Consider the following 16,157-nt stretch of genomic DNA (forward strand, 5'->3'; position numbering starts at 1 on the left):
CCACTACTTTTCATGAAACCTATGTAATAAGCGAAAATAAAATAGGGGGAGATATATATGTAACCAAAATGATTGAGTTATTCAGTTACTGCCAATCAACGTACTAAACATGAATAAATTCAATTTTAGTTGCGTTGTTTTCTTACAATATTTTCTTGTTTCTGCAATTCAGTGTTTGAGAATAAATGATATTTTTCCCTTTCTTTCTTTAGATGTTATACTGTTGAAATAGCTAATAGAAAGCCTAATGCTTGTTTTGAAACAGTAGAGTTGCTTGTTCTACCAACTATGTGAAATCCTGAAATTCTGATGTTATCGTGTGCTTCTTGCGTCCAAATGTTATCACGATTTATTTAGAAACCTGAGAATTTTGGATTTTGGAACGAATATTTTATGAGAAGTAAAATTTTTTTTTTCTTGATAAAAGGTTTTCATTTCAATAAATGATGAATCAAGCCTTTAAAATTTGGTTTAAGAAATTATTACCATAGTTATACCAGTGGTCTATAAGGTAAATATTTTAATATTTAGGGAAAGGATACCCTTGACATTGTAATTTTTTTTTTTTTTTAGGTTTAAGCAGGAAAAATCTGTAAAATTCGTTGCTGCATCTTTATTACAAAAATATACATCGTAAGCCGCACTCAAGATGCGTCTCTTGAGGGCGTTATATCTGCGTCTCTGAAAAATATCTTAGGAGGAGATTTGTTGATATAGGATGAAATAGAGTGGGAAGTCGGGTGCCAGCTCTGAGTTCCAAGATAGAGGAGAATATCTTTTGTCATTTAAATTGTAGTTTTGTAAAGATGATTTTGACTTTAAAGTTTTGAGTGAAAGATAATGGATGAAATAAAATGTTGGTTGAAGCAAATATTTAGCAATTCGTCAAGGAGAGGAAATTGCTATATTGGAAATCAGAGCTTGCTTGGATAGAGATGAAAAGGTGTTTAAAAAGGTGCTCCATAGGAGTCAGAAGGAGCAGCTGGTGCGCCATATCCGTTAGCAGGAGCAGCGGGAGCACCGTTGCCATTTCCGTTTCCGTTTCCGTTTCGCCTGCCATTGCCATTGCCATTTCCATTAGGCCCATAACCGTATCCGGCATTAGGATCAACTCCGATGAGTTCGTTGACAGAGTAGAAGGATTCAGCATCAGCGCAGTCGAAGTTGAACCACCAATCACAGACGAGGTACTGTTGGTTGAAGATGGTTCCGTTGGGGCAGAGGAAGGAGTCCTGCTGGCGGCGTCCATTGGGTCTGTCCTGGCAGATGTGGAAGACCTGGCATCCAGCTTCAGCGTCAGTGTCGGCGTAATATCCAGGGACATTCTGGGCGTTACAGTCGAATCCGGTGTCAGGGACAGAGGCCAAGATAGGGTAGTCCTCTCCAGGGACACCACCTCCAGGGATGTTCTCAGCCAGGGCTTCAATTGCAGGATCTACACCATAGCCGTTGGTAGGGGCACCATATCTGTTGCTTGGGGCAGCAGCAAAACCGTTTCCATTGCCTCCGCGTCCATTTCCGTTAGGGGCGCTGTATCCATTGCTGGGAGCACCATTTGAGGCTCCAAAACCGTTTCCATTACCTCCTAGGCCGTTGCCATTTGGGGCGCTGTATCCATTGGTGGGAGCACCGTTGGCTCCTCCAAAACCGTTTCCGTTACCTCCTAAGCCATTGCCATTTGGGGCACTGTAGCCGTTGCTGGGAGCACCGTTGGCTCCTCCAAAGCCGTTACTGTTGGCTCCTCCAAAGCCGTTTCCATTGGGTGCACCATAACTGCTTGATGGTGGACTGTCTCCGATGGCCATACCCATCAGGGCTGTATATAGATAGGAATTGAGTAATAGTATTTTAAATAATGAAAGAATCATTTGTAGAGCCAAGATTCGTGGTATGGAGAATAGTTAATAGTTTTCTAACTCAAATTTTAGAAAATTACAAAATTACATTTTGGCAAAGAATAAAATAATGATATGGTTATGATAAAGTTCAACTTACCGCAGAGTATAAAGAGCTTCATTTTGTCGTAAGAGAAATGTGAAAAGAACACAGAGCGAGACGAAGTCGAATGTACTGAAAGTGTCGGCTTCTTGGCCTTATATATCCCGCGAAATGTTGTATTAGACTCCTCCCCCCAATCATCATCTCCTTGGAGATGTCCCGCCTCCACCGTATCTCTTGCCGACGGGCACTTGACTCCCTTCCGTGACCTCGTTAAAATAAGCAAACCATTAACGTAGACTTTTGTCAACCCGTTAAACATAAAAGCATTACTTGTAAGTTTGAACTAATGAAGTTCCACCGAGTCAACCTTTAGATTAGATAGAATGATCAATCCACAATCTGATGACAGCTGGAATAAAACTTCTAAAATAGTGTTGTATGAAGCCTTGTGATGGAGAAAGAAAGTCTGCTAGAACGAGTTGCACATCTAGTATTACGTGCATACGGTACAGTCTGGGAAGATCCGAATGCAAAGGATGGTCAGAATTATGAAAAATCTTACATGTATAAAGAACTAATTTAATGGAACGGCGGTGCCAGAGATTAATTTCAGGATCATGAATAAGAAAATTGATGTAAGACTGCAGCTAAAGACCCGACATAGGAATAATACTGGAAAACAAGGTAGAATGAAAGAATTAAAAGATTTCTTCAGAATATAATGATCACCTAATATTTTGAAAGACTACCAATAAGCCATTTTTTTTGTGTGTGTAATTGAAGAAGAAGCAGACCGAACGTGTTTCTCAAAACTGAATCAAGATTTTTTCTCTTGAATCGCTACCAGAAAGGTCATTATTTTGTGCTTGATAATTTCAAAGCATACGCATTCTGCAAGGAAATCGAAATGTCGAGTCATGTTGGCCTTTATTTTAATACAAGCTCCTTGAAGTCTGGACTTATCCTTCCACTCATAGGCCAATGATTTATGTACGCGTTTGCATATTTACAAGTTTCAATAAAATCTGAAGTAATAATTAATTTAGTGTTTTTTATGTTGTCTTGGTGTAAAACTAGGGAACTGAAATCTAGTAACGTTTTGGGTATATATATTCATGTATTTGTGTACGGTATGTTATGTTTCCGAACTTTATAGTGAGACTTTATTTTTGGTATATCTGTGCTTGGTTATTGCTGAAACAGTTGAATTTCTGTGTTTAGTGTGCCAGTGCATTGTTAACGATGAAAAAGTTATGTGTTATGGATAGTAGTTTTATTGGCTAGAATAAACTTAGTGGCGTTTATTCTTTTCAAGACAAATTAATTTACTATCTGTCTAACACCTTTTCCAACTTCCCTACGATTCTCCAAGGTTATGAAATTCATTCATTTGTGTCATTGTTAAATTCCTTGATATACATATGAGCATTAGTTGGAATTATCATATCTTCATCACGTCATATCGAATCATATAAAGCTGGGTACCCTTTTCTAGTGCTTCATGCCGTACTCTGGCGAACAACATCCCCAGAATTATTTGGGGTTTGAACTTGGCTTGTTGGGAATTTTTCCCCGAGTCGGGAGGCTGTTGTTTATATATTCATCTGGCTGAAATAGAACAAAAAAATTAATTGAAGCATTAGCAGTAAGTATTTCGTTTCTCCTTCTCTGGCATCCATTAAAGTGTTTATCGGAACCTGATTTCACACACTTACCTTCTTAAGTTGATATTCTGATAATTTTATATAGTTATTGATTTGGACACTGGAATGGTTATGCTAAATGGATATATGTCGAAGTCATGTTCTGGGCCCTATGATGCATGGTAGATCCATGTTCTCTCTTAAACGGGTCAAAAATATGCATTAGCTTGAATAAAACTGCGTTTTTTTTTTTTTATGAAATTTCAAACTTTTTGCCTTTGCTCTTGTTCAAAATATATCATCATATATTGAAAGAAGTAAGTTTACTGTTGTATTTTCTATTTTTATTGAAAGATCCACGTCAAATATTCCCCGTTTCATTACTTTCTGGTTCCTTTGCACCCACCTCAAGAATGGCTATGCACTCACTCACGACACTTGCTTTCTAGAAGCAAGTGTGATTCAGGCCTTACGATCAAGCAGTTGCTTAGAACATTTCAAATTCAATATCATTTCATTACGACTTGAGTAACTGCTCATATACTTCAATGAAATAAGACCGGATCGATTAAGATCTATGCCTGTATACTAATTTATGACCGACATGACATGTCTAGTCACCTCTTTCTTTTCATTAAATCACGCATCAATTAATATCCCGAGAGTCCCTGACATTTTTATGATAGGATAATCTTCGTTGATAATCTGGTCTGGAATTAAATATGGTAGGAGCAGTAATGAAGAGACTGCAGTGATGGAAGAAAATCAAAGACGGTTGTTAGACAAGCTAGTCTTTCAGGTCATTGAGAGTTGATATTTGTTGTGACCAATCCTGGAGATTTTAAGGCGATTACCATTCGAAGTATGTAAGTCTTGTGTTTTATTTTACCTTTAGGCTACTTGTTAAGTGATGTGATTTAAATGACTGTATATGGTTAATATTATGGATGTTGCTCATTGTCATAAAAAATTGAATTAGAAGAGCATATATTCTCTCTCTCTCTCTCTCTCTCTCTCTCTCTCTCTCTCTCTCTCTCTCTCTCTCCTCTCTTCTCGCTCTCTCTCTCTCTCTCTCTCTCTCTCTCTCTCTCTCTCTCTCTCTCTCTCTCTCTCTCTCTCTCAGTATTTTGTTAAAGATACAAGAACCAAGCAAATAACTGTTACAGTTTATGCAATTCTCTTTTTATATTATTTAAATTTTTACGTGTCTCGTGTGATTCCCATCACTTCATTTGTGGGGTTAAATCCCATTCTTTGTTCTTCTCCCTCATTCATGTACTGTTTCCTTTTGGATCCGGGATAGTTAGAAAAAACGATTTGTCATTCCTATTGGTATTTGCATTTGGTAATTCGAATTCTGTAGAAAGTTACTCCTAGTACATCATCGCCTCCTACGCCTATCGACGCAAAGGGCCTCGGTTAGATGTCGTCAGTCGTATCTATCTTGAACTTTTAAATCAACACTTCTCCATTCATCATCATCTACTTTGCGCTTCATAGTCGTCAACTAAATAAGCCTAGGTCTTCCAACTTTTCTTGTGCCTTGTCGAGCACAGTTGAACGAGTACAGTACAGAAATTTGACAAGAACTCTCATATGATACGTTTAGGAAGAATACAACTCTCGCAAGAGAGGAAAATACGACTATCGTAAAGTAAAGTATTTTTATGTAGAGAAGAAAACTAAATATGAATTAAATTTAATAGTACGGGTGATTTGAGTAAGGGGCGATGGCGCAGGAGAATTGATATTACTAAAAATATAACTCACGAGTGATGTTATTGTAAACAAAAATGATATACTGTATATAGTTATCAATGCATCTTATGAACTTAGATATGGGAAAACGTTAAGAAAAGAGAGCTTGTCATGCATACCGATAGCTTTTCAGCCGTTGATTGATTGATTCATTCATTTGATATTCAAAACTGGTTTCGTGTCCGCCAAAGTCCTCGAAATATATAGAACCAAAATTATCTAGTAATTCAGTCACTGCCAAGCAGCATACTACCAGTTCTAAACACTAAGCTTGAATAACTTTCATCTCCATTGCGTTTTTTTTCCTTGTTACCGAGTAATTTATGTTACTGCAATATAGCTTTTGACAGTACTTTGTAGTTTCTCTCTCTCTCTCTCTCTCTCTCTCTCTCTCTCTCTCTCTCTCTCTCTCTCTCTCTCTCTCTCTCTCTCTCTCTCTCTCTCTCTCTCGATGTTTTTGTATACTGTTGAAGTGGCGAAAGCTTGCCGAATGGTTTGAGACTGATAGTCAAGTTTTTCCTTCTACCAATTATGTGAAATTATCACATAACTTTATATCTTGTCTACATATGTTATCGTGATACATTGAGAAATCTCTGAGAATTTTTTTTTTCTTTACATTTCAACAAATTTTGAGTTAAACCTTGGAATTTGATATAAGAAATGATTTTCATAGTTGTATCATTATTACTTGAGGTAAATATTTCAATAATCCTAGGAATGATCCCCTTGACATTTTTGGTTTTTGAGGTTTGAGCAGGAAAAATCTGTAAAATTCGTTGCTGCATCTTTATTACAAAAATATACATCGTAAGCCACACTCAAGATGTGTCTCTTGAGGGCGTTACATCTTCATCTCTGAAAAATATGTTAAGGAGGAGATTTGTTGATATAGGATGAAATAGAGTGGGAAGTCGGGTGCCAGCTCTTGAGTTCTAAGATAGAGGTGAATATCTTTGGTCATTTAAATTGTAGTTTTGTAAAGATAATTTTGACTTTAAAGTTTTGAGTGAAAAAGAATGGATGAAATAAAATGTTGGTTGAAGCAAATATTTAGCAATTCGTCAAGGAGAGGAAATCTCTATATTGGAAATCAGAGCTTGCTTGGATAGAGATGAAAAGGTGTTTAAAAAGGTGCTCCATAGGAGTCAGAAGGAGCAGCTGGTGCGCCATATCCGTTAGCAGGAGCAGTGGGAGCACCATTGCCATTTCCGTTTCCGTTTCGCCTACCATTGCCATTTCCATTCCCATTTCCATTAGGTCCATAACCGTATCCAGCATTAGGATCAACTCCGATGAGGTCGTTGACAGAGTAGAAGGATTCAGCATCAGCGCAGTCGAAATTGAACCACCAATCACAGACGAGGTATTGTTGGTTGAAGATGGTTCCGTTGGGGCAGAGGAATGAGTCCTGCTGGCGACGTCCACTGGGTCTGTCCTGGCAGATGTGGAAGACCTGGCAGCCAGCTTCAGGGGCGGTGTCGGCGTAATATCCAGGGACATTCTGGGCGTTGCAGTCGAATCCGGTGTCAGGGACAGAGGCCAAGATAGGGTAGTCCTCTCCAGGGACACCACCTCCAGGGATGTTCTCAGCCAGGGCTTCAATTGCAGGATCTACACCATAGCCGTTGGTAGGGGCACCATATCTGTTGCTTGGGGCAGCAGCAAAACCGTTTCCATTGCTAGGAGCACCATTTGAGGATCCAAAACCGTTTCCATTACCTCCTAGACCATTGCCATTTGGGGCGCTGTATCCATTGCTTGGAGCACCGTTGGCTCCTCCTAAACCGTTTCCGTTACCTCCTAAACCATTGCCATTTGGGGCACCGTTGGCTCCAGCAAAGCCGTTACCGTTGGCTCCTCCAAAGCCGTTTCCATTGGGTGCACCATAACTGCTTGATGGTGGACTGTCACCGATGGCCATACCCAGCAGGGCTGTATATAAATATGAATTGTAGAATAGTATTTTTAATAATGAAAGAATCATTTGTTGAGCCAAGATTCATTGTATGGAGAACAATTAATAGTTTTTAACTGAAATAATAAAAAATTACATTTTGGCAAAATATAAAATTATGATATGGTCAAGATAAATTTCAAAGAAAATCTTTCAGAAGTTCAACTTACCGCAGAGTATAAAGAGCTTCATTTTGTCGTAAGAGAAATGTGAAAAGAACACACAGCGAGACGATGTCGAATGTACTGAAAGTGTCGGCTTCTTGGCCTTATATATCCCGGGAAGTGTTGTGTTTGACTCCTCCCCCAATCATCATATCCTTGGAGATGGCACGCCTCCACCGCGTATCTGGACCTCCGTGACCTCGTTGATAGATATTTTATATGCAAACCATTAACTATACTTGTCAGCCTGTTAAACATAGAAACATTCGTTGCCATTTTCAACTGATAAAGTTCCACCGAGTCAAACTCCCAATTAGATAGAATTATCGGTGCTATGATAGTATGCTATCTATCGCCGATTTTGCTATCTACCACCCCTTTCTGAAATTTTGGAATTGGTTTATTATTTTGTTTATGAGACCCCAATTAACACTACTTTACAATTAACTGGGAAATCACCTAATACTGTCACTGATTGGTTTAATGTGTCTGGAAGTGTGTATAGTATGGTGGTTTTAATTGGAAAGTTCTGAGAAAAGGCGACGATGTATTTCCTGCTTTCTTGAATGATGCAAGATATGTTTACAAGCAGTAGTAGAATAAATTTTTGATTGAATTTTTTTCATAGATTATTTTCTTTCAGTTTTGTAATATTTAATTTTTCATTTGAATAACTTGTAACATTGTTGTATGATGAGCTTTGAATAATTTGTAACAAAAGCTTCCCTACAAACTGTTTATAATTATACACCCATGTTGTCCAGCCAATAAATATTATTAAACTATCATTAAAGTCCAATGAGGATACATACTGGTGGTAAGTAATCTGTTTGATAATTCTCATCAAACGGGAGGATTAATATTGACGGTAGATAACATACTTTGTGGTAGATACCATACTATAGTAGAAATTCGACGGTAGATAGCATACTATAATAGAAATTCGACAGTAGATAGCATACTATAATAGAAATTCGACGGTAGATAGTATACTATAATAGCACCGAATTATCATTCTACAATCTGGCCACAGCTGGAATAACACATCTAAAATAATGTATTAAGCCTTGTGATGAAGAAAGCAAGTCTGTTGGAACTAGTTGCGCATCTAATATTACGTGCATATGGTTTATTGTGGGAAGATCCGAATGCAAACGATGGTCAGAATTACTGAAAATCTTTTGTACATGCATAAATAACTAATTTAATGGGCACTCCAAAATTAAACCATTGTTCTCTAGTCTTGGGTAGTGCCATAGCCTCAGTACCATGGTCTTCCACTATCTTGGGTTAGAGTTCTCTTGCGTGAGGGTACACTCGGGCACACAGTTCTGTCTGGTTTCTCTTCCTCTTGTCTTGTTAAAGTTTATATAGGAGATATTTATTTTAATGTTGATACTCTTCTTAAAATATTTTATTTTTCCTTTTTTCCTTTCCTCACTGGGGTATTTTCCCTTTTGGAGCCCCTTGAGGTTATAGCATCCTTGTTTTTCCAACTAGGATTTTAGCTTAGCAAGTAATGATAATAATAATAATAACTGCTCATATACTTTTATGATATAAGACCAGATTGATTAAGATATATGCCTGTACTAATTTATGTTCGACGCATGTCTAGTCACCTCTTTTATTTTCATTAAATGACGCATCAATTGGCCGTCTGTATGCCGAGAGTCCCTGAAATTTTTATGATGTTCTGGTCTGGAATTAAATATAATAGGAGTAGTAATGAAGAAACTGCAGTGATGGAAGAAAATCAAAGACGGTTGTTAGGCAAGCCAGTCTTTCGGGTCATTTAGAGTTGATATTTGTTTTGACCGATCCGGGAGATTTTAGGGCGATTGCCATGCGAAGTATGTAGGTCAGGTCTATTTTACCTTCAAGCTACTTGTTAAGTGATGCAATTTAAATGACTGTGCATGTTAATATTATTGATGTAGTTACTCATTGTCATGAAAAATTGAAGTGGAAGAGCAATTATCCTCCACACACACACACACACACACACACACACACACACACACACACACAGTATTTAGTTAAAGATACAAGAGCTAAGCAAATAATTGTTTCAGATCATACAATTCTATTTCCCCTATTCTTTTACTTTTCGCGTGTCTCATGTGAGTCGTATCCCTTCATTTGGGGGTTAAATCCCATTCCTCTTCCTCTTTCATGTGTTGTTTACTTTTGGATCTGGGATAGATAAGGAAAATTATTTGTCATTCCTAATGGGCTTTGCATTGAGAATCCTTCGTTTCCAACCAGAGGAAAATTCTTGCTAGTAACTCTTGGAATTAAGTCTTACGATTCCTCAAATATTTTTTTTTTTTTGTAAGAAAATTATCATTCAGAATATAGTCAATTTACCGGCAATTGGAGATCTGTAGAAAGTTACTCCAAGTACAGTACAGAAATTTCACAACTTTCATATGATACTTTGGGGAAGAATACAACTCTCCAATGAGGGGAAAATACGACTATCGTAAGGTACAGTCTTTTCATGTGGATGAGAAAACTAAATATGTGTTAGATTTATTAGAATGGGTGACATTGGGTAAGGAGTGATGGCGCAGGAGAGTTGATATTGCAAAAATATCATTCACAAGTGATGCTAATGTAACCATAAATGGAATATTGTATATAGTTATCAATGTATGCTCATGAGCTTTCAAAGTAGAAAACGTTAAGAAAAAAGAGCGTGTCATGCATACAGATAGCTTTTCAGCCGTTGATTGATTCATTCATTTGATATTCAAAACTGGTTTCGTGTCCGCCGAAGTCCTCGAAATATATAAATTAAAATTATCTAGTAATTCAGTTAATGCCAAGCAGCATACTACCTGTTCTAAACACCAAGTTTGAATAATTTTTATCTCCATTTTATTTTTTCTTTGTTACCGAGTAATTTATGTTATTGCAATATTGCTTTTGACAGTACTTTGTAGTCTCTCTCTCTCTCTCTCTCTCTCTCTCTCTCTCTCTCTCTCTCTCTCTCTCTCTCTCTCTCTCTCTCTCTCTCTCTCTCTGTATATATATATATATATATATATATATATATATATATATATATATATATATATATATATATATATTTGTATACTGTTGAAGTGGCGAAAGCTTTCTTTGCATCATTGTTGAATTTTTAAGTAATAGATCGCAAAGAGTTGTTGTTGATGGGCACCATAGTGAGTATAGGAATGGGATATCTGGTGTTCCTCAAGGTAGTGTTCTTGGTCCATTACTTTTCATACTATATAGACACATGACATGTGGTTTGGTCTAGAAAACAAGCTTGTTGCATATATAGATTACTCTACTCTCTTTGCATCAATTCCATCTCCAGAATGTAAATCTCGGGTTGCTGAATTGCTTAATAGAGATCTAGCTAAAATTAGTACATGGTGCAAATTATAGGGTATGAAGTTGAATCCTAACAAAACTCAAAGTATGATTGTAAGTAGGTCAAGGACCGTGGCTCCTCAACATCCGGATCTCAGCGTTGATAATGTTTCTTTATCTTTGTATGACTCTTTTTAAAATTTTAGGTGTGATTCTCGATAGTAAATTTACTTTTGAGAAACACATTAGGTCTGCGTCTTCTTCAATTGCAAAAAAATTGGCTTATTGAGAAAGTATTTCAAGATTTTCAGTGATCAATCTATTCCGAAGAAGTGTTTTAATTCTATCATTTTACCTTGTTTCGAGTATTGATCTCCTGTCTGGTCTTCAGCTGCTGATTCTCATCTTAATTTATTGGACAGGAACTTACGGTTTATTAAATTTCTTATTCCTGATCTAGATATTAACCTTTGGCACTGTCGTTCAATTAGTTCATTATGCATGTTTCATAAGATTTTTTTATAATTCTGACCATCCTTTACATTTAGATCTTCCTGGACAGTTCCCTCCTGTTCGTAATACTAGGTATGCAGTTAATTCTAATAGCTAGGCCTTCTCCATCATGAGGCTCAATGTTACCCAGTACTCTAGAAGTTTTATTCAAGCTGTGAAAAAGTTGTGGAATGATCTTAATCGGATAGTTGAATCAGGAGAACTTCAAAAGTTCAAACTCGCAGCAAATGTTTTTATGTTGAACAGGCTTGCATAAGTCCTTTTATAGTTTATAAATTAAATATGTTGTAATGTTGTTAATGTTTATAAAGTATTTTATTTTCATTTTCATTACTTTTTATATGGTTTATTTATTTTTTCCTCACTGGACTATTTTTCCTTGTTGGAGCCCTTGGGCCTTTAGCATCTTGTTTTTCCAACTAGGGTTGTAGCTTAACTAGTAATAATAATAATATTGATAATTGGTTTGATACTGAGAGTTAAGTTTCTCCTATAAAAAATTTTTTTATCTTCTCTACAAATGTTTTTATGATATTTACAAGTCTCTAAGGATTTTTTATTTTGGAACAAGCGTTTTCCGAGAAATAACCATTAACATTTCGTTTGCTCTTAATAAAACTCTTACATTTCAACAAATTTTGAGTTAAACCTTGGAATTTGATGTAAGAAATTATTTTCATAGTTATGCCAGTATTACTTGAGATAGATAATATAATCCAATATTCTCTGGAAGGATCCCCTTGATATTTTTGTTTTTTGAGGTTTAAGCAGAAAAAATCTGTAAAATTCGTTGCATCTTTATTACAAAAATATACATCGTAAGACACACTCAAGATGTGTCTCTTGAGGGCGTTACATCTGCGTCTCTGAAAAATATGTTAAGGAGATTTGTTGATATAGGATGAAATAGAGTGGGAAGTCGGGCGCCAGCTCTGAGTTTCAAGATAGAGGCTAATATCTTTGGTCGTGTAGATTATAGTTTTCTAAAAGTAATATTTCATTTTAAAGTTTTGAGTGAAAAAGAATGGATGAAATAAAATGTTGGTTGAAGCAAATATTTAGCAATTTGTCAAGGAGAGGAAATTTTTATATTGAAAATCAGAGCTTGCTTGGATAGAGATAAAAAGGTGTTTAAAAAGGTGCTCCATAGGAGTCAGAAGGAGCAGCTGGTGCGCCATATCCGTTAGCAGGAGCAGTGGGAGCACCGTTGCCATTTCCGTTTCCGTTTCGCCTGCCATTGCCATTTCCATTCCCATTTCCATTAGGTCCATAACCGTATCCGGCATTAGGATCAACTCCGATGAGTTCGTTGACAGAGTAGAAGGATTCAGCGTCAGCGCAGTCGAAGTTGAACCACCAATCACAGACGAGGTACTGTTGGTTGAAGATGGTTCCGTTGGGGCAGAGGAAGGAGTCCTGCTGGCGGCGTCCATTGGGTCTGTCCTGGCAGATGTGGAAGACCTGGCAGCCAGCTTCAGGGGCAGTGTCGGCGTAATATCCTGGGACATTCTGGGCGTTGCAGTCGAATCCGGTGTCAGGGACAGAGGCCAAGATAGGGTAGTCCTCTCCAGGGACACCACCTCCAGGGATGTTCTCAGCCAGGGCTTCAATTGCAGGATCTACACCATAGCCGTTGGTAGGGGCACCATATCTGTTGCTTGGGGCAGCAGCAAAACCGTTTCCATTGCCTCTGCGTCCATTTCCGTTAGGGGCGCTGTATCCATTGCTGGGAGCACCATTTGAGGCTCCAAAACCGTTTCCATTACCTCCTAGGCCGTTGCCATTTGGGGCGCTGTATCCATTGCTGGGAGCACCGTTGGCTCCTCCAAAGCCGTTACCGTTGGCTCCTGCAAAGCCGTTACCGTTGGCTCCTCCAAAGCCATTTCCATTGGGTGCACCATAACTGCTTGATGGTGGACTGTCACCGATGGCCATACCCAGCAGAGCTGTATATGAATATATATAATAATGAAAGAATCATTTATAGAGCCAAGATTCATGGTATGGAGAATAATTAATAGTTTTCTAACTGAAATTTTAGAAAATTACATTTTGGTAATGAATAAAATTATGAGATGGTTGAAATAAATTTCATAGTAAATCTTTCAGAAGTTCAACTTACCGCAGAGTATAAAGAGCTTCATTTTGTCGTAAGAGAAATGTGAAAAGAACACAGAGCGAGACGAAGTCGAATGTACTGAAATTGTCTACATCTTGGCCTTATATATCTGGCGAAGTGTTGTGTTAGACTCCTCCCCCAATCATCTCCCTGGAAATGTCCCGCCTCCACTGTGTTTCTTCCCAATGGGCGCTCGACTCCTTTCCGTGACCTTGTTAAGATAGATGTTTTATATGCAAATTATGAACTTAGACTTTTGTCAGCTCGTTAAACATAAAAAAAAAATCCTTGTAAGTTTGAAGTAATGAAGTTCCATTGAGTCAACTTCTTGATTAGATAGAATGATCATTCCACAATCTGGCCACAGCTGGAATAAAACTAAAATATTTTTGTGTGGAGCCTTATGATGGAAAAAGCAAGTCTGTTAGAACGAGCTTCACACCTAGTATTACGTGCATATGGTACAGTCTTGGAAGATCCGAATGCAAAGGATGGTCAGAATTATGAAAAAATCTTAATTTAATGGAACAACGGTACCTGAGATTAATATCAGGATCATGAATATGACAATTGATAGACCTTAAGTTTTTATCTAACAAATAGACATTTAAATCTGCAGCTAAATACCAAACAGAACAATACTCGAAAACAATACTGAAAATCTTAAAACTTTCAATAAGTCATTTTTTATTTCAATTAAGAAAGAAAGAGACGGAATGTGTATCTCAAAACTGAATCAAGAATTTTTTCTATATCGCTACCCGAATGGTCTTTATTGGGTTCTTGATAACTTCAAAGCATACGCGATATGCAATGAAATCCAAATGTCGAGGCATACAGGTCTTTATTCTAATACAAACTCTTTGGAGTCTGGGCGTATCCTTCCACTCATAGGTAATGATTATGTACGCATTCGCATATTTACGGTTTCAATAAAATGTAATGATTAATATAATTTTATGCTGCCTTGGTGTAAAACTAGGGGAAATTAAATCTAGTAGTCTTTGGGTATATAAATTAATGTATTTGTGTTTCCGAACTTTATAGTGAAATTCTGTGTATGGTATAGGCTTTCTGTGATTGGTTTTTGCCGAAACAGTTGAAATTGTGTTTAGTATGACAGTGCTTTGTTAATTTTGAAGATATATCTATGTATAGTTGTTTTACCGGCTAGAATAGTCTTAGTGGCATTTATTCCTTTTCAAGACAAAGGACTATTATGCCTGTCTAACACCTTTTCAAGCTTTGCTACGATTTTCGAAGCTTATGAAATTCATTCATTTGTATCATTGTTAAATTACTTGATATAGATATGAGAATTACTTGGAATTATTACATTTTTATCACGTCATGTCTGATCATATGAAGCTGGGTACCCTTTTCTAGTGCATCATGCCGTACTCTTGCGAACAACTTCCCCAGATTTATTTGGGATTTGAACTTGCCTTGTTGGGAATTTTTTTTCCCCAAGTGGGAGACTTTTATTCATTTAATCATGTGGCTGAAATGAAAAATACTTTGAATTTTACCAGTAAGTATTTCGTTTCTTCTTTTCGAGCATTCATTAAAGTGTTTATCGGAACCTAATTTCACACTCTTACCTATTTAAGTTGATAGTCAAATAATTTTATATTATTGATTTGGACACTGGAATGGTTATGCTGCATGGATGTATGCCGACGTCATTTTCTGGGCCATATGATGCATGGTAGATCCACATTCTCTCATAAACGGGTAAAAAATATGTACTAGCTGGACTAAAACTGCATATTTTTTTTTTATGAAATTTCAAACGCTTGCCTTTGCTTTGGTTTGAAAAATATCATTATCATATCTTGAAATAAGCAAATTTACTCTTTTTGTATTTTCGATTTTTATTAAAGTCTCCAAGTCAAATTTCTCCCGTTTCATTACTTCTTGGTTCCTTTGCACCCACCCCAAGAAGAGCTCTGTACTCATCCACGGCACATACTTTCGAGGAGAAAGTGTTATGACTTTCGATCAAGCAGTTGCTTAGAGCATCTCAAATTCAATATCATTTTATTACTACGTAACCTATCACATACTTTACTTATATAAGAACGGACTGATTATGATATATGCCTGTATACTAATTTATATACGACACATGTCCAGTCATCTCTTTATTTTCATTAAATCATGCATCAATTATTATGCCGAGAGCCCCTGAAATTTTTATGAAAGGTTAGTATTCGGTGATAATCTGGTCTGGAATTAGATATGGTAGGAGTAGTAATGAAGAGATTGCAGTGATGGAAGAAAATCAAAGACGGTTGTTAGGCAAGCCAGTCTTTCAGGTCATTGAGAGTTGATAATTGTTGTGACCGATCCGGGAGATTTTAGGGCGACCATTCGAAGTATGTAGGTTAGGTCTATTTTACCTTCAGGCTACTTGTTAAGTGATGCAATTTAAATGCCTGTGTATGTTAATATTATTGATGTAGTTGCTCATTGTTATAAGAAATTTAGTTCGAAGAGAAATTGTTCACTCTCTCTCTCTCTCTCTCTCTCTCTCTCTCTCTCTCTCTCTCTCTCTCTCTCTCTCTCTCTCTCTCTCTCTCTCTCTCTCTCTCTCTCTCAGTATTTAGTTAAAGATACAAGAGGTACAAGAGCCAAGCAAATAATTGTTACAGTTTATGAAATTCCATTTCTATATTATTTCAATTTTCATGTCTCATGCGATTCCTATCGCTTCATTA

The 16,157-nt window shown here is 37.1% G+C and overlaps 3 protein-coding genes across 3 annotated transcripts; all 3 read right to left on the reverse strand.

Annotated features, from left to right (window-relative positions):
* Positions 1-610: 610 nt before the first annotated feature.
* Positions 611-2,075, reverse strand: LOC137620560 (pro-resilin-like). The gene is made up of 2 exons (XM_068350814.1): positions 1,996-2,075; positions 611-1,816 (listed from the first exon to the last, which is right to left on the reverse strand). Exons 1-2 carry the CDS (start codon positions 2,015-2,017, stop codon positions 948-950), a joined length of 891 nt encoding a protein of 296 aa, XP_068206915.1. The 5' UTR covers positions 2,018-2,075; the 3' UTR covers positions 611-947.
* Positions 2,076-6,116: 4,041 nt separating this feature from the next.
* On the reverse strand, positions 6,117-7,506 carry LOC137620567 (pro-resilin-like). The gene is made up of 2 exons (XM_068350820.1): positions 7,470-7,506; positions 6,117-7,277 (listed from the first exon to the last, which is right to left on the reverse strand). Exons 1-2 carry the CDS (start codon positions 7,489-7,491, stop codon positions 6,469-6,471), a joined length of 831 nt encoding a protein of 276 aa, XP_068206921.1. The 5' UTR covers positions 7,492-7,506; the 3' UTR covers positions 6,117-6,468.
* A 4,595-nt stretch (positions 7,507-12,101) lies between these two features.
* Positions 12,102-13,519, reverse strand: LOC137620561 (pro-resilin-like). The gene is made up of 2 exons (XM_068350815.1): positions 13,441-13,519; positions 12,102-13,264 (listed from the first exon to the last, which is right to left on the reverse strand). The coding sequence occupies exons 1-2, from the start codon at positions 13,460-13,462 to the stop codon at positions 12,450-12,452; spliced, it is 837 nt and encodes a 278-aa protein (XP_068206916.1). The 5' UTR covers positions 13,463-13,519; the 3' UTR covers positions 12,102-12,449.
* Between the last annotated feature and the right edge of the window lie 2,638 nt (positions 13,520-16,157).

This window comes from Palaemon carinicauda, chromosome 27, assembly GCF_036898095.1.
Source record: "Palaemon carinicauda isolate YSFRI2023 chromosome 27, ASM3689809v2, whole genome shotgun sequence".
Taxonomy (NCBI): domain Eukaryota; kingdom Metazoa; phylum Arthropoda; class Malacostraca; order Decapoda; family Palaemonidae; genus Palaemon; species Palaemon carinicauda.

Bases quoted from the DNA above. Each gene is read 5' to 3' on its own strand.
- LOC137620567 (XM_068350820.1), bottom strand. From the start codon at position 7,491: ATGAAGCTCTTTATACTCTGCG. The intron at 7,278-7,469 runs GTAAGTTGAACT...ATTTATATACAG, and splicing joins GAAGCTCTTTATACTCTGCG to CCCTGCTGGGTATGGCCATC.
- LOC137620560 (XM_068350814.1), bottom strand. From the start codon at position 2,017: ATGAAGCTCTTTATACTCTGCG. The intron at 1,817-1,995 runs GTAAGTTGAACT...ATCTATATACAG, and splicing joins GAAGCTCTTTATACTCTGCG to CCCTGATGGGTATGGCCATC.
- LOC137620561 (XM_068350815.1), bottom strand. From the start codon at position 13,462: ATGAAGCTCTTTATACTCTGCG. The intron at 13,265-13,440 runs GTAAGTTGAACT...ATTCATATACAG, and splicing joins GAAGCTCTTTATACTCTGCG to CTCTGCTGGGTATGGCCATC.